The 17859-nt window shown below is 60.0% G+C and overlaps 1 protein-coding gene across 1 annotated transcript in view; it reads left to right on the forward strand.

The window, feature by feature from the left end:
* The first annotated feature begins 1609 nt into the window (after positions 1 to 1609).
* Positions 1610 to 17859, forward strand: part of PPP1R1A (protein phosphatase 1 regulatory inhibitor subunit 1A) — a 61205-nt gene continuing 44955 nt past the window's right edge. The window contains exon 1 of the mRNA XM_065419299.1: positions 1610 to 1690. Coding sequence (XP_065275371.1) covers positions 1610 to 1690 — 81 coding nt within the window. The remainder of the gene's footprint in view (positions 1691 to 17859) is intronic.

Here is a 17859-nt window from a genome sequence, read left to right on the forward strand (position 1 = left end):
TCCTCACTAGCCTTGTGCCCGGGTACACCAGCTCTGGCACTGCCCCAGGAACTGAATTAAAGCCACTGAAACCCAGGCAGCACTTTACAAGCTCACTCAAAGGGATGTGGGAACGAATCTAACCCTAACTTCCCAAATTGCGGCCCATGACTCTCTGCTCCCCGACGCTCCGCCAGCTCACACAGCCAAGGCTCTGTTGGCCCAAAAAGGCCATGATGGCTTGGGAACTGCCAGCCCAAGAGATGCCCTCTCCCTCTCTGTGATGCCTCCAATGTCCAGATGCTCTCGCAGGTGTGTGTGAGACAGGAGGCTCTGGATTCCCCCAGCACCACTCTGGGCCTGAAATAGCCCTTCATAGGCAGGCAGCAGAGACCATCTCTTTGGGCAGGAGGTTGTGGGGGAGGGGTTTGGGCAGGGGTATGGAGGGGCACCACACACACAATTCTGCCCCTGTGGAGCAGGTGAGAGAGAGAAATCACACATGCCATGTAACTGGACGGTGTCAGGGCACCACGGTGACAGGGGCTGCACAGGAGCTGGAAGAGAACAGACTGGCCTGGCCTGGATGGGGTGTCCCAGGATGCTGGCAGGAGTCGCGAATAATTGATGTTTTGGTTTGGTGGCCAAACCAAAAACGTCCAGCCCCCCCGCAAATCATTTTGGGTTAAATGAAATGTTTTGTTCAACCTAACGTCTGTTCATCATTTGCTTTGGTGTGGGGGGTATTTGGCCCTTGCTTTGCTTTTTTAAATAATTTGGTGGAATTTCAAACAAAATCTGACCTTTGGGGGAAATTTTCAGCGAAAGACATTGGCTCCACCCGGAATGGCATTTAAAGTATGTGTCCGAAAATGGCACCTGGCTCCTCAGGGCAGTTCTGGGGCTGCTGTTTCCCCTCATCTGGGGCTGGTGTTCCCCCGGTTCTGGAGCTGCTTTCCTCCGGCTCTCCGGCTGGTGCCCCGCGGCTGCTGTCCCCCCAGCTCTGGGGCTTTTGTTCCCCCAGCTCTGGGGCTCTGTCCCCCCGGCTCTGGGGTTGCTGTCCCCCAGCTTTTGCACCGGAGCCGGGCCCTGGTCCTCACTCCGCCAGGCCGCCGGCTCCGCCGATCGCCTGCGGGTTCTGTATCCCGAGATCATAAGAAGCGTCCGATGAACCGGGTAGAAGTGGGGGCCTCATCCTGCACCCTCACGCCAGCATGGGACGGGGTCTGCGCTGTCTGCTCGCGCCAGGCTCCTTACACCGCGCCAGGGCGCCCCGCGCCCGGGTGATGGGCGTCCGAGTCGGAGACGCTCAGCACCATCTTCCCCACCCATTGTAAGGAGCGGGCCCCATCACCTCGGGCGGCTGCCGCGGGCTGGGAGGCGGAGGGTTAACGCTCCGGGAAGCGTGTGTGTGTGTGTGTCAGGGGGAGGGGGCGGCGGGCCGCGCCAGACCAGCCAATAGGCACCGGCTGCTTCTCCAGCTCCCCGAGCGGAGGCACCGGGGCTGAGCGGAGACTGGCAGGGGCAACCTGGGCCAGCGCGGCGCGGGGAAGGGAGGGGAGCCGAGCGCAGGGCGCGTCCTTCTCTCCCTGCCGGTGTCTCTGGGAGAGCGGAGCTGGAGCCCCAGGCGATGGAGCCCAACAGCCCCCGGAAGATCCAGTTCACCGTCCCGCTGCTGGAGCCGCATCTGGACCCGGAGGCAGCCGAGCAGGTGGGTCCGGAGCGGAGCTTTGTTCTGCGGGGGCCGGTTCCATGGCGATGCGCCCGGGGAGCGACTCTGCGGGCACCGGGGCGCGGCAGGGCAGAGCGGGCAGGGCGCGCACGGACCCTCCTGCGCCCGGGGCTGCCAGCGCTTCCGGGCGGGGGGCAGCGGAGCCGGACAGGGCTGGAGACTCGGACCGGCCTGACGGAGCCAAGGAAAGGACCCCGAGCCTGCCCGGCCTGCAGGAGCTGCCCGGCCAGGACCCACATACCTGCGGGGCGCGGGAGGGGGCCGCCGTGGAGGGCTCCGGGGTTTGAGTCGCGATGTGTAGTGGGACGGTGTGTGTGTGGTGGGGGGCACTGGGGTCAGAGTATCATGCAGGATGTGTGGTGGGGGGGTTGTCTGGGGTGTTGTGCTGGGTAGGGTGTGTTGTGCGGGGAGAGGGGAGGTGTTGTCTGGGGTGTTGTGCCGGTTGGGGGGGGGATGTTGTGCCAGGTGTAATTGGGGTTGTGTGATGTTGTGGGTTGTCTGGGGTGTTGTGCCGGGTGTGCTGGGGGGCTGTGTGATGATGTGTGGTGGTGTGGCTTGTCTGGGGTGTTGTGCCAGGTAGGGGGGTGTTGTGCCAGGTGTAGTGCATAGTAGGGGGTGTTGTGCCAGGTGTAATGGGGGCTGTGTGATGGTGTGGGTTGTCTGGGGTGTTGTCCCGGTGTGGTAGTATATGTTGTCTGGGGTGTGGTGGAGGGCTGTGTGATGGTGTGTGGTGGTGTGGGTTGTCTCGGGGTGTTGTTCGGAGTGTTGTGCCGGGTGTGTGTGGGGGGGGGTGTTACCCCCCGGGGCGGCTCCCCTCAAGCGCAGCCTGTGAGCTGTGACTGGTGCTTCCCTTCGGCGGCTCAACCTGGCCGGACAGTCGGACCCGGCTGTTCCCAGCGCCTCCCCCTCCCCCTCGCTGCCCGGAGAGCGGGGGGAGGGTTTCACGGAAGCTCCGCAGCAGCCCGCACAGTGCAGCAGCCCCGGGCTCCCCCAGGGCCGGTCTCAGCAGCGCCCGAGTGAGCCCAGAGCGGCGAGTGACTCCGAGGGGAGCAGCACCTGGCCCGGCCCGGCTGGGAACGCCTGGGGCTCTTCGCTGTCCCGTGCCAGCCCCGCGCTGCTGGACTCAGCCATGGGCCAGCGCCCAGCTCAGCGCAATGGCATCTGGTGAGCCGAGGGTCAGGGTCTAGAATAGTAACGTGCGGAACGTGGCTCTGCCCCTCCCCCCACGACCCCTGCCCCCTGCCTCGCTGAGACTCCAGGGCTCACTCCGTTTTGGCTCTTGCTGGCAGGGATCCAGGGCGAGACCTTGGCCCCGGGGACGAGGCAGAGGCTCTGGCTCGCGTTTTTAATCCATCCTGTCCTAACAACATGCTGAGCGGGGGGCTGGGGGCTCGGTGACCAGGTCCAGCCCCCTTGGGAGTTCTGGGCGGGCACAGAGTGGAGCTGGTGGCAGAGGCGGGGCTGGCCTGGCCTGGCTGTGCAGGCAGGGTCAGCACCCTGGGGCGGAGGGCCCACCTGTAGGGGCCTGAACTCTGGCCCAGTTCACTGGGCTAATGGCATCAGATCAACCTAGCACCAGCCAGCCTTCACGTGACTGCTTTGCAGCAGCGGCCCAGCTCCCTTGGCTGCCGGTCCCCATTTGAGCTGGAACAGCAGTGGGATTGTGTGTCAAGGGAGACCTCGGGAATGAAATGGCAAAGGCCAGGTCAGGAGAGGACTAGGGTGTATTAGTAACGCTGGGTGTGGAGAGCTCAGACTGGGATAGCAGGGGGCTGTGGGTCAGGACTGAGGGGCACCAGCAGAGCTGACGGGGGGGAGTCCTGGGGTGGCATAGCAGGGGCTGCGGGTTGGGATTGAGGGCACTAGCAGAACTGTGTGTGAAAAGTCCAGGGCTAGAATAGCAATGAGTTTCTGGCCCTCCTGGTTATGGAGAAAAGCTTGAAAATGTGACCCAAGCACAAAGGCTCTGGAACCAGAAGGCAACAAAACAGAAGCCAGCAGTCATTAATTTAAAAATAAAACCACATGATTTTTGAGCCAGTCTCACGATTTGGAGACGCCTGGGGTTGGCCATGCTCAGCTGGGGCTATCTCACCTGGGAAGGGATAGGAGGTGTGGTGCAGCGGGAACTGCTCTGACCCCAGAACTGCTGTTCATTTGAGGAGTTGCAAAGGCTGGTCCCAGACAGGCAGGCAGGCAGCACAGAGCCCAGCTGGGCGGTAGTTACCACCCTGGGACCTTCCAGTCCTGCCTTCCATGAGAATGGAGTGGAGATTTTTTTTTACAGGAACTCCGTGCAGTCCAGTGGCTCTCCTCGTGCAGGGCCGAGCATCTTAATAGGTTCCAGGGCTGAAGCTCATGTGCTTTCCTCTTGGTTCTGGGGAACAGCAGCCCCAGCACTGCATCTTTGTGGCCTGTGTTCCACCAGCAGGATGATACTGGGGTGTCAAAGATGTGGGATTGTGAAACATGGGCCGTCTCAGCACCGAGTGTCTTGCTGTCACTTCCCAGAGGAGCTAAACGCTGTCAGGCGCCATCTGTGTCACTGCTGCACAGCTCATTTGCAGAGAGGCTCGGAGGAGCTGCTGTAGCATCTCGCCAGCAGCAGCCGGGGTGGAGGCTGGGGGATATGCAAATAAATGGGAAACTGATGCAGGGGGTAATGCACTGGGAGGAGGGCGGGGGGAAGCAGTGGAAATGGCACCTTCCTCACCCATCCTGTAGGGAAGCTGCTTTGTCTGAGCTAGGAACAGGAGCTTCCACCTCCCAACTCCTCCACACCGTCTGGGCTGAGAGTCCTTTCTGGGAGGAATGAGAGTCAAAAGGACTCATCTAGTCTGAGCTACTGCGTAGAACTTCCCTGAATTCCATTTTCAAATATGTGTTCCCCAGGTAGGTACCTACACACTATGATCGAGTCACCCCTTTGAGTAGGTCTAGTGGGCTTGAGTGAAATGAATGGGAGGCAGGACTCCTGGGTTCTAGTCCCAGCTTTGGGAGAGGAGTAAGGTCTAGTGTGTTAGAGCAGGAGGGCCTGTGAGCCAGGACTTGTGGGTTCTATTTCTGGCTTGGCCACTGACTCTCTCTGTGACGCTGGGCAAGTCCCACCCCCTATCCATGCCTCAGTTTCCCTGTCTGTAGATTGGGTTCAGTGACATCTCACAGGCAGGGATCATAGATGTTTGTAAAGCGCTAAGGTTCAGAGTTTCAAGAGTGCGGAACCACCAACAATGGAAGCTGCTGGATGCCGAAGGCCTGGCCAGGGGCCCTGGGGAGGCTGGAGCATTGTCCTTGTCATCACACTTTCCATGATCCATTCATTCACTTTTGTAGAGTTTTGTTGCTGAGACAGGTCACTTCTCACTGGGCAATGGACACTGTGCTGGGTGGGGAGAGGCACTTGGCTCCCTAAACTCTCCTCTTTAACCCCAAGGGAGCCCCTGAGCTCACACAGTTCAGAGGCAGCCGGCCGAGCAAGGGGAGCTGCAGAGTCCCTCTCTTGGGCTGGAGGGGAGCAGGCCATGGGCGGGGGGTTGGGAGGGTCAGGAGGCAGCCTGTTGGGGGCCAGCAGGTAGGAGGCTTTCCAGGAGCAGGGGAATGGGAGGCTGTTTAGGAAGAGGAGGAGGGAAGCAGGGGGTTGGGCAGAGCGAGGGGTTAGGCTTGCGCAGAACGAGGCAGGGGCAGGACCTACTGAGCAGCAGGGAGGGGGGCACTGGATAATCCAGGGCCTGTCCAGTGGGTTGATAGGAAACATCTGGAGCTGCTGTCTGTGCCGTACCATGGGGGCGTATGTGCTGCGGGCGTGTTCAGTGAGTGCTGTGTGTGGCTGCGGCTGGGCTGTGTGGGCTGCCAGGCACCCAACGGGGTCAGCAGTGCCGTGCCAGGTAACCCAGCCTCATGCACTGAAGCACCAGCATGCGTCTGTGCAAGCCTCCCAGGCACTGTGCGTTCATGCTGGGAACTGCAGTGTCTGAGAGCATCAGCCGAGGAACACAGGGCAGGGTGGGTGATGAAGCTGGTGTGATGCTGGGAGTCCGGCTCCAAGTGGTCAGCCCCCTTGGGTGGATGAATCCTGCGCCGGGGCCATCCCAGGCCAATTCACAGCACTTTTGGGGGATGTGAGACTCTCCTGGGGGCTGCCTTCCCGAGCTTCTTCTCAAAAGCAGAATGAAGTCTTTAGCCCTTATGGCTACGAGATGCCCTCCGAAGTGTGACCTGAGCGTCAGCAATGCAGCACTGTCTGTCTGAGTCTGCAGAGACCCTGGTACGGTCACACTGTGTGAACTGACCCTGTTCCTTCCCAAGGGTGTTGACTCTGGAGAGTAATGATGATGGTTTAAATGTCAGCACTGTTCACTGCTGATCAAAGCAGCTGGTGAAGGGGGAGGACGATCATGTTATGGAAGGATGGCCCTGTGCAGGGTCTCATGGGCATCTTGAGGGGATGGAGCCTAGTTTGTGGGCGAAGCCTGGGGCATAACAGATAGCTTTTTTCCCAGTTTGACCCCTGGTTCTGAACATTCACAACAGAGACTCAAATCAGGAGTCTCCCAAGATCTGTGAGGAGCAAATCGACCAGGAAAGCCAAAGGCAGTGACTCATTGTGGGGGAGGAGCTGGTGCTTGCTGGGAGAGCCAGGGGCCCGAGTGGGATCTCCCTGCTGGGATGAGGAGTTATTGGGGTTGGCTTTGTCTCCTGCCTGGGCAATGGAGACGTGATGCATCAGCCAAATTTTCCTCCCAGTCCAGTGGTGCTGAGCCCAGGTACAGCCAGGCCACGGCCCCTCAATTGAGCTGCCAGGCCTTTCTCTGCCCAGATGCGGGTCCTTCTCAGGAGCTGGTGCAGGAGAGGATGCCTGAGTGCCAGAGCATTGGGGGTGAGAGCCCTCCCTTCTCGCTGTGTAGATGCCAGGTGGTTCATACCGTTTGCTCCATGTGTGCTTAAAACAACAGAGGTCCAGGTCTGCTCTGCTAGAACATGGTCGAAATGGGGTTATTGGCCAGAAATCCCCACGGAGGCTGCTGTGCTGTCATCCTCCACCACAGAGGTGGCTGCATTTCAGGGTCGCTTATTGCATAAGGGCTTTGCAGTGAGGAATGTGAGGTTCCTAAAATAAATCTCTCTCTTGGTCTGGATTTTGACTGGCCACTGGCAGAGGGTGGGTTAGTGGAGCTGCCCCTGTTTCCCCCAGTCCCTCCCACTCACAGAGGGATAGGAAAATGACCCCACCCCCCCACCCCCAAGATGGGCCCAGGGCAGTGTTTGGACCCAGCCCCAGGCCTGGCTCCACATTCCAGACCCTCCAGAGGCTGGAATGGGGCCAGATCGGGGCTTTGCTTGAGGCCCAACATACCCAGACCTCCAGATGGCCATAGGGGTGCTGGGGTGAGCAGCTCTGTGCAGAGGGAGGAGAGGCCCTGCCTGCCACGAAGCCTCCTTCTTGCTGCCCTGGCTTCTGACTCTACTCGGGTCCATCCTGACCCTGCCTGGAGTGTGGGAGCTCCCCTCCCTCTGGGGGCATCAGAGGCTGGCTGCTCCCTCTCTACATTCCTGCAGCTCATGAGCCCCCATGGTCCCTCCAGGGCTGTCACAGCCTGTTTCACGCTCCTCCCACTGCCTTCTGGCTCTTGAGCAGGTAGCAGGGCTGGAGAGGGAAGGGGAAGCACCGGGGATATGGGAGAGACATGGAGCCATCAGCTCCTCCCTGCTTCTCCAGCTCCTTAGGAGGGAGCCTTCCCTGATGTGCTGGGGTCCCATTCTTCCCAGCAGCAACCCATGATCCCACAGTCACCTAGTGATAGCAGGAGCATGACCCTAAAAAGGTGCAACATCAGCCCAGCTCATCTGCCAGGGGCTCGAGAACATAGGTCACAATGGAGGGGCAAGGCAGAGTTGTGGAGAGGGGAGCCCAGGGCTGCAGGTCAGGACCGAGGGGCACTGGCAGAGCCATGTGCATGGCGGGTGGGCGGCCCAGGACTGGGTTAGCAGGTGTCTCTGAGTTGGGATGAGGGGCACCGGCATAACTGTTGGGGTAGGGTGGAGGTTAAAGGTTGGGAAGCAGGATCCATTATTTGAGCCTCTGTGTCACTCAAATCCCAATGTCCATTTGAAAGTTGATACTAGAAGGATTAGCTTTGAATTGCACTGAAACCGTAAGGTTCAGCCAGTGGAGAGGGAGCGGTGAGTCCAGGGAGGGGCTTGGTTGGAGACAATAGTCCCCCTGGTGGTGATGGTGATGAGAGGGGGTGGGGCCTGCTGTTAGTCAAGGGTGAAGAGAGAAGGGGCGCGTCGGTTTGCTGGGATTTGGAACTCTGGGAGGTGACGATGTGGTCCTGTATCCCAGGGGCTGAGATGTGGATGCAGTGGGAACCCCTTGCTGGGCTGTCCCGGCTCTGCAGCGAGGGGCTGGCACGTCACATTTCTCAATCCTCAGTCTCCCCGGCGTGGATTCACGAAGAGGTGTTTTTGCTGTAGAGGTGTGAAAGCTGCTGGTCAATACTACGGTCATTGTTACAGCCGCTGGTGCTGGGGTAACCAGACCTCTACAGTACTAGTCGTGCACCAGGCAAACCACAATTCGCAGGTTCCATTTGCCAGACCCTGTAAGCGCTAGGCCCGGTGGGTCCCACCAATGAATCAGCCGTGGCTGAGCGAAGGGCATTGGACTAGCGCTGACAGGGAGGGGAAATCCCCTTGGGCCAGCGGCTTTAAACAGTTATGATTCAAAGTAAAACAATAGCGGTTCCTGTTTGGCTCCTGGGTGGGAGGGGATAGTCCAGCAGAGGGCTCCTCAGGCCCTGTACCCAGGGTGCCCTCCCAGTCTCTTCTAGAGCCAAACAGGAGTTTGCTGGTTTCCAGGCCAGGCTCATGAGTTTGTGTCTCACTGGGACCCCTCTGTACAGCCTCTGCCCCATCTCTGCTGCTCCCCCACAGGTTCTGCGCGGACTCGGGCCCCCGTTGTGGTGTCCACCAATTACAGTCCCTTCACATGCAGTGCCCTGGCTGGCTCCTGCTGCAGCCAGCTGTGAATGCCATTCCATGGGGGTTCCCCTGCTGCTCCCTGTTTGCCATGCGCCCCCATCCCCGCTCTCTCAGAGCCAGGTTACTTCATTGGCTGGGTTTCCAGGTGAACGTCCCTCCCCCCCAAAAACAAACCAAACACCCTACCCCAAGCAGAGCTCTGACCCCTGCCCAAGGAGCCAGAGACGCCACGATGTCTTCTAGGGACTTGGCTGCTGCTATTGATCATACATAGAAGGCACCCAGACACTATGCTGGTGGGCTGCAGGATAAAACCATTAGATAGATTGGGGTGTCTGTGGGGACAGACAGGTAGATTTGCCTGGGGCCCCGAATAACTGCTTTGGCACCAGGCTGTGGGAACCCCAGAGCCAGCCCCACACCAGGCACCAGTCCCTGCCCTGCGCCCAGCGCATGATCCTTTGAGCAACTGAGCCAACATGCACAGTGTGGGGAGCACAGCCCTGCCCCCAGGCTCTGCACACCCATTCCAGCGGCCAACCAGCGAGCACATGCTAATGCATGCTAATGTGCTGCTGGCTCAGTGCTGGCGCCTGGCTTACTGCCAAGGTGAATGCTCTGATTTGCAACACAAGCCACTGACCCAGGTTTGCTTTCTCCAAGTGATGAGCAGGAAAGGCTGCTGCTGCCACCTTTTGCTTTGGGAACCGGTGCTAATTAATGCTGCGCTTGGCCCTTTTGCGCCCATCGGTGACTTAGGAGCCAAGCAAATGTTCCCATAGAACCCAGCGCCCATGTGATGAGCTCCTTAGGTGAAGGAGTCTGGAGTCTGAACTCTAGCAGAGTACAGACAGCCCAGGCAGGAGCGCCCACTGCATCCACAGCTCCACTCGGAGCCTCACCCCGGTGCTGGTGACATGCCCTCTCCAGCTGGGATCCTGAGGTGTGTTCAGCCCACGGCCTCTCTGCCTGTTGGTGCTGGCTGTGGTGATAGATGGTGTGTGGCAGAACCAGGCTGAGACCCATCACAACTCACTTCAAGGCACTGAACAGCCATGAAGGTAAAGGCCCTGGGCTGGATTGGAGCTGGTGCCCTAGAGCTGAGGGGCCACAAGTGGTATAGGTGCTGTCAATTGGCTTTGTGATCTGATGAGTGTGGGGAATGGCACCGCACCGGCCGCACTGGTTTAAAGCAGCCAGAGCCCCAGGCTGGCAGCCTTCCCCCTTGCCCCTGAGCTCTGGTGTTGTAGTGCCCCCAGCAGGAAACAAGAGACAAGGCTTGAATGTAATGAAGATACGGGGGTTCTTTATGGAGGCTGCTGGACACAGACACACCTTATGGGTCTCTCTGGCACTCCAGTCTGCACTGGCCAGTGCCTGCACACGGACTCTGCAGTCCATACTGCACACTGAAACACTAAGGCTGTTAAAGAGAGCAGAGCTGGGGCCTTAACCTGGGAGCCTGCCTGGCCAAGATCCAACATCTCCCCAGATTCAACATCCGGCTTCATGTCCTGTCCCAGGGCTAAATTCAGGGCTGGTGTAAGTGAATGCAGCTTGTCCGGCTTCACGGGGTGAACTGAGCCCTCTGACACCATGGCTGAGTTGTGGCTCCCTGAGTGGCTGTTTAAGCAGCTGCCACTTTCCACCTCAGAGGAGGCTGCATTTCAGTGCTGGGTGCTGCAATTCCTTTGGGGCAGGAGGTGCTATATGGCTGCAGAACTCAATCCCTGTTAGTTCAGCCCCATTCTGGACACCATCTTCTTCTGCCTCTCCCCTGGCAAGGATTAATTAGATTTATTTCCTCCTAATGTTTTGCTTTGTTCCCATCTTGTCCTCCCCTCCCCTGCTCAGTTCATTGTTTCTGTCCTCCTCCTTTGTGTGTAACCAAACCTCAGATCTTTCCAGGTCACAGTGAGCTCCGCTCGGCTCCAGCCCAGAGGAACATTGTGCAGGAAAAGGAGAGATTCCTGCATAGAGCGCTAGTGTGGGCAGCTTTTCCAGCCACGTAAGGGGACATTTCAGTGGAGGAGGGTAGAACAAGGGGAGCAGATGAGCCTTCTGCACTTGCTCTGGCACCAGCATCTTGCAAAAGCTTCCGCGTATTTCTGAGCCCCAGCCATGCTTGGGGCAGCGCTGTCCACTGGTTAAAGCACCAGGCTGAGAATGGGGAGACCTGGCTTCTGTTCCCAGCTCTGCCAGTGTGTGGCTGTGTGACCTCAAGTGAGTCCCTCCTCCTCTGTAGCATGGAGAGGACAATCCAGTGAAGTGTTTTGAGATCAATAGATGGAAACTCTTCTGCAGGGGCTGAGCTACACACGCAGGGACCATCTGTAATGGATAGCTCTGGGGCTGGGGTTCAAACAGCCAGGATTGTGGGTGTTTGGGGTCCAAATAAACCAAAACTGCAAAGGGAGCCCGCCTGTTTGACATCCACTGTAGTTTGGGGTCTCGCTCTCTCCGGATGTTTTCACAGCCCTGTGCGCTTCCTGCTGCCATTCACCCGCAAAACGCTACTCGTTTTCTGCAGTGTTTCCAGCCTGGGTGGGTTCCAGTGTTCCCTCTAATTTTTCCCACCCATGTGCGGAATGAATTTTGTTATGTGCACCAATATGGAGGTCATGTGTGACACATCACCTTCATATTGGTGCATATAACAAAATTCATGTGGCGGGGGTGGTGCCGAGGGATTCGGAGTGTGGGAGGGGGCTCAGGGCTGGGGCAGAGGGTTGGGGTAGGGGAGGTGAGGGCTCCAGTTGGGAGTGCGGACTCTGTGGTGGAACCGGGATGAGGGGCTCAGGGCTGGGGCAGAGGGTTGGGGTATGTGTGTGGGGGGGTGAGGGCTCTGACTGGGGTTGTGGGCTCTGGAGTAGTGCCAGGGATGAGGGGTTTGGGGTGCAGGAGGGTGCTCTGGGGCTACAGCAGGGAGAGAGGACTCCGCCCAGCTGCGCGGCCACGCAGCTTACAGGGAACTTAGGTGGGTTCTGGGTTCGGCTGCCGGGTAAGATGGGCCCAAGAATGGCCACTCCTGTGTTCAGGGAAGGGAAGCATCTCAAAAACCTGTTCTCCTCTGAGCAGCATCCCCTGACCCTGCTCTCGCAGGCCTGTCTAGCATGGGGTGCAAAGTGTTTGGCACCCAGGAGCTGTCAGGGGCTGACTCACAGCTTTCAGAAGTCTTGTATAAATAAGACCACACGGCCTCCAACACGTGCTGAACCAGTCACGGTAAAGTCCAGGGCACAAGGGTATAGGTATTGCTCCCGTCCTGCTGGCACCCGTAGGGGGAATTAAGTGATGTCTAGGCTCCCTGTAGGGATCATCTTGCCCAGCCAATGCACGATAAAGCTATGGGCTGGAGCCCTGGCCACCTTGGGTGTGAAAATGGGTTAGTGAGCAAGTTTTAAAACAGGCCTTTATTGTGTAGACAGAGCCACAGAGGTGATGCAGGTCAGAATTAAGGAGCATCGGCAGAGCTGCATGTGGGGAGCCCAGGGCTGGGCTATTAGGGGGCTGTGGGATGGGATTGGTGGGCACCGGCAGAGCTGGGTGTGGGGAGCCCAGGGCTGGGATAGCAGGGGTCTGTGGGTCAGGATTGAGGAGCAGCGACAGAGCCCTGTGTGTTGGAGGGGAGCCCAGGGCTGGGATAGCTTGGGGCTGTGGGACAGGACTGAGAAGCCGCCCCATAGCTGTGTGTGTTTGGGGGAGCCCAGGGCTGGACTAGCAGGGGGCTGCAGGATGGGATTGAGGGGCACTGGCAGAGCTCGGTGTGGGGAGCCCAGGGCTGGGCTAGCAGGGGGCTGCAGGATGGGATTGAGGGGCACTGGCAGAGCTCGGTGTGGGGAGCCCAGGGCTGGGCTAGCAGGGAGTTGTGGGTCAGGACTGAGGGCATTGCATGGCTGTGGGTCAGATGTGCCAGCATTGCAGTGCACCTGCCTTACCCAGCTCTGCCAGCTCCTCCCTTTTGTGGAAATTAAATACAGCAAGAATTGAAAGTGAAGAGAATTAACAGTTTGGACGTGGCTGCGGCGAGTGGGAATGTTCGCTCATGTCCCGTGGCCCCCTGCTCTCCCCTCCCCATTCTTGTCCTCCAAGGCACCGTGCAGCCCCTAGTCACCGCAGGGCTGGACTGGTCCTTCACTGATTGAGCCCAGGATGCAGTCAATGAACAGGCGCCGAGTTCGATTCCATTCGCATGCCTCTGCGCAGATGGGCAAATTACCCAACTCCGCGAGGAGACGTCTCATTTAGCAAGTGCCGCGCTGGGAGCAGACTCGGCGCAGGTGCAGGTTTGCCAGTGCGGGGAGCGGGGCTGGGAGCTATCTCACTGCGCAGCGGGCGCGGTGCCAGCCCCAGCGGCTCCCCTCCCCTGGGAGTATTTTAGTTGCAGGTTTATTTTTATTTCACCTTTTCTGAGTGGATTCACTGCTGAGAAAGCGCCTGAACGGACCAGCCCTGAGCTTCCCCTGGAGCAGAGGCACTGCAGGGTGAAAGCCCCCTGGCACTAGCCGGGGGCCCTGGGCTACTGAACCTTCCATCCCCCAGGCTGGCCCTCTGCACTCACGCGCTCTGCCCTGGACTTGTGCTGAATGGGGCTTCCCTTGCTGAACAGGCCTCCTGCCCCTCTGCCAAGGCAGGCCCTCCCTGGGCCTGGTGCTGAACAGGCCTCCCGCTGCCCCCCTCCCTCCGCGTTCGGGCTCCCTGTCTGGGCCTGGCACTGAAAGGGCCTCCTGCCACCCCCTTCTGCACCTGCACACCCTGCCCAGGCCTGGTGCTAAATGGGTCTCCTGCTGCCACCCCTGCCCCCGTCTCTCTGACAGGGAGTACCCCTTAGGGCTAGTTTGGGGGATCGGCAACACCTGGGAACTTCACTGAAATCCCAGTGCTGCTGTCTCATGGGGTCAGTGAGTGCCCTGGGGAGGAACAAACCTGGCCACATGGGCTGGGTTAAAACTGCTGCCTGAGGGCCCGGGGGAGGGGGGGTCCAGAGGAGGATGTTCTCTAGCTTGTTGCCAACCCCCTGCGCCGTCTCCACTCAGCCATGTCCAGCCCCAGCCCGAAGCAAGTTCCGCCCCCCTCGCATTGCCCTGGTGCTCTCTGGCCCTGCCACTTTGCCCCTGACCCCCAGCCCACCCTGGGCCAATCAGCTCATGCTACGGGACTAGGGGAGGCCACGGACACGCTGTCCCCCCGAGAAGGTGCAGGGATCAGCCCTTCCTGGCAGCAGCACCCCAGCTCCTCCCTCCCTGCCAGAGCTGCCAGCGCATCTGGTTCCTGCCGGGCCTGTCACTAGCGGGGCCCTGGCCATCCCTGTGCGCTTGGTGTGGTGCAGCCTGTCCGGGCTGTGACAGCTTCTCCAGGGTCCTCTGAAACCCCCAAGCCTCTGAACAGCTCCAGTGGTTCCCCCTTGTCTCTCGCAGGGACACTGACGCTTAGGGTCCCTTTGCTCCCTGCCCCTCCCCGCACTCCTGCCCTGGCCCCCCTCCAGTTTTGCCTCATCAACTGCAGCCCCGTGGCACCAGGGTCCTGCAGGTGCAGCACAGAACTAGCCCCCCGGCCTATTGCTCCAGACTGGCCCCTGCCCACGACCCCGGTCCCAGGATAGGGCACAGGAGCCATATGCTGATAGGGTTGTCAACTTTCTAATAGCACAAAATGAACAACCTAGCCCTGCCCCTTCCCTGAGGCCCCACCCCCGCTCACTACATTCCCCCTCCCTCAGTGGCTGGGGCAGGGGGTTGGGGTGAGGGAGGGGATGAGGGCTTCAACTGGGGGTGCGGGCTCTGGGGTAGGGCTGGGGGTGAGGGGTTTGGGGTGTAGGAGGGGGCTCCAGGCTGGGAAGGTGGGACTGAGGGATTCGGAATGTGGGAGGGGGCTGTGGGTTGAGGCAGGGGGCTGGGGTGTGGGAGGGGGTACAGGGGCTAGGCTGGGGGGGGGGCTCTGGGCTGGGGCCGGGGATGAGGGGTTTGGGGTGCAGGAGGGGGCACCAGGCTGGGGGGTGGGGCCGAGGGATTCGGAATGTGGGAGGGGGTTGTGGGTTGAGGCAGGGGGTTGGAGTGTGGGAGGGGGTATGGGCTGTTGGCTGGGGCAGGGAGTTGGGGGGTTGGGGCACGGGCTTACCTCGGGCGGCTCCCGGTCAGTGGGGCTAAGGCAGGCTCATGTCTGTCTTGGCACCGTGCTGTGCCCCAGAAGCGGCCAGCAGGTCCGGCTCCTAGGCAGGAAGGCCAGGAGGCTCCACGTGCTGCTCTTGCCCGCAGGCTCCGTCCATTGGCCATGGTTCCCGGCCAGTGGGAGTGCGGAGCCGGTGCTCGGGCGGGGGCAGCACGTGGAGCCCCTTGGCTGGCGCTTCTGGGGCGCAGCGCGGTGCCAGGACACGTAGGGACTAGCCTGCCTTAGCCCTCCAGCACCGCTGACCGGACTTTTAACGGCCTGGTCGGCGGTGCTGACCGGAGCCGCCAGGGTCCCTTTTCGACTGGGCTTTCCGGTCAAAAACCGGACACCTGGCAACCCTATGTGCTGATCTGGCCCAGGCCTGCCTCTGCCCCAGTTTGGCCCCATGGGTGCTGTGGGGATTTCTGGGGAGGGATTATTCAGATTAAAGGCATGGCCCTCACCCTACAGCCCAGTCCAGCTACAATGGAAGTCACTGAAGGCTTAGCACCGACCTCACTGAGGCCAGAGCGAGCCCTTCTGGAGGCCTCAACTTTCCCCTCCCTGGGGTCTGTGTGGAATTGGCGAGAAGACGCCCTGACTGAAGCCGTGCTCTGCAATCTCAGAGCAGCAGGGGCCTATGGCTAGATGACCTCCTGAGGTCCCTTCCAACCCTGATAGTCTATGATAGTCTATGGCTCTGCTGGCAGGGAGGGGCAGCCAAGGTGCTCCGGCCCTGCCGAACTTGGCCTGGACACCCTGCCCCGGTGTCAGGCCTTCCATCCCCGTGTCTCTGGGCCCTTCATTCCCCCTCCCACTGCACCTGGGCCCTACCCCTCCCCACCTCGCTGCTGGCTAATGCCCTCCCCCAGTAGTTGGGCCCTTCCCAGCCCTGGGCTCCTGACCTCCTGTAGCCCTTCTCAGTCCTCAGTGCTGACCCGCCCCCGCCCCTAGTACTGAAGGGTGCCAGCACCTTTCCCTTTGCTACAACATCAGCAGCAGTTTATTAATCCCAGCCAGTTAACCCCCCCTCCCCCTCCCGCTCCTGAGTGATGGGGAAAGGCCCTGACCTGGGCTTGTTACAGTTGATGCCAAAATTGCCAATACTCCTATTGACCTCACTGGCTCAGGAGCAGCTCCAGGCCCCTTCCAAGGAAGCCATTTAACCTGCCCCCTCCCCCCCAGCCAGTTGCCTGGCAGCACTTCTACCATGGCCACATGTGCCCCATGGGGACGGGGCAGCAGAGGCTCTCTCGGGGGAGAGGCGGGGCGGAGATGCGCCACCTGAGCCATATGCTGTGGGATCAGACAGGCAGAGCAGGGGCTGGGTTTCTGACTTCATATTGCAAGGTTCTGCAGCTCTCCTCGCTGCTGATCCCATGTGTGGCTGGGCCTAGGCTTGGGGCAAAGCCAAATCCTGCTCAGACCCCTGGCACCATCACACCGCCATCACGGCGGGCACTGGCCTGGTGCAGGAAGCAGCAGTGTGGGGAGCTGACAGCACAGGAACAGCATCACTTCCTGTGGCTCTGTTCAGGACCGTAGGCACTCGAGCCGGGAGGGGGCATCGCCCCTGGGTTGGGGCTTAGCTGTGTGATTCGAAAGCTGAGGGAGGGCTGGGGAAGGTAGTGCATAGCTGAGACCACAGCTTGGCCCTGCCACAAGCTACCGGGCAGGTCTGTGTTTCCCAGCCAGCGCCAGCGCTCTGCTCGAAGGGCATTTGAATGTCTCCTGAGAACTGCTGAACAAACAGCCCAGCCCGTCTGTGGCCACTGCTGCTCTCTGCCTCTGTGTGACATGGTGACAGTGGAGCACAATGAAGGCCAGGGTTTTTTTGGGGGGGGAGGGGTTGGTTTAAAGCAGGCCTGGGGCAGACGAGACTGGCACCAGGGGGTGGGATTTGGGGGGGGGTCTGTGTGGCTTTTGGTATTCTGCACACTGTGCCTTTAAATGGCAAAGTGCTGTGGTGTGTGCAGGGCCAGGCAGTCTGCTGCGGGGAGGTCAGCGCTCTGTGAGAGGGGACACACGAGGGGCTTGCGCTCCCAAGGAGACTTCCCACTGCTTTGCTGCTTCCCTGCAACAGGACGGAGGTGCCTGTTTGGCTCTTTGGGTGGGGGAAGCAGGAGAAGCCGAGGGCTTGTCACAGTGGGTCAGTCCAGGGGCCCATCTAGCCTGGTATCCCGTCTCTGAGCATCCCAACCACCCGCTGCTTCAGAGGGAGATGCAAGAAACTCCCGCAGAAGGGAATTATGGGATAATCTGCCCCCAAAGACAGTTCCCACCCAACCCCCATTAGCTAGGGTTTGGCCAGTGTTTCCAGGCCTGCCAGGCCTCCAGGTTATGGACACTGTTCTCACACTGGATGCCCTTCTTACGCAGAGAAAGTTTGCTCCTTTGTAGAGTCCTGCTCAGCTTTTGGCCTCACTGCTGTGCTGTGGCAGTGAGTTCCACAGGCCACGTTGTGTGATTTGGAGAGGAGAACGAAGGGGCCTGCAGAGGATCTGCCATGCACTGTTAGATAGTTTGATCCTGATGGCTACACGAGTTCTTCAGATTCTAATCAGGGAGGGGGCAGGGCAGGGGCCTCTGCGCAGGGAGAGCGAACGGGGAGCCAGGGTCAGGTTGCTCCATCACTGGGTGTGTCTGGCTCCAGAAGCTTTGAGAGGGCAGCACTGCAGTGGGGTCAGGCAACCTCTGGTCTGGGGCGCTAATGAGCAGATGGAGAGCGTCCTTCCCTGGCAGTGGGGCCAGCCTGGCCACTGAAGCAGGGCCCGGTGCCAGCGCTGGGGTTGCTTGGTGCTCTCACTGTTACAGATCTAGCGTCCCTGGGTGGGTGTCACTCAGCACCACCAGGGCTAACGCTTCTTGTGAGTCCTCCCCCAGCACAGACAGGGGCTTGCAGCACTTGTGCCTTCCTGTGGCCATACGTGTCTTACTGTGTCGCCTTGTCCCCTGTTGGGCATTCAAACCTGCCAGCCGGGCATGTGCACGGAGCGCCACCCATCGCCAGGGGTGTGCTT

This window comes from Emys orbicularis, chromosome 19, assembly GCF_028017835.1.
Source record: "Emys orbicularis isolate rEmyOrb1 chromosome 19, rEmyOrb1.hap1, whole genome shotgun sequence".
Classification (NCBI taxonomy): domain Eukaryota; kingdom Metazoa; phylum Chordata; order Testudines; family Emydidae; genus Emys; species Emys orbicularis.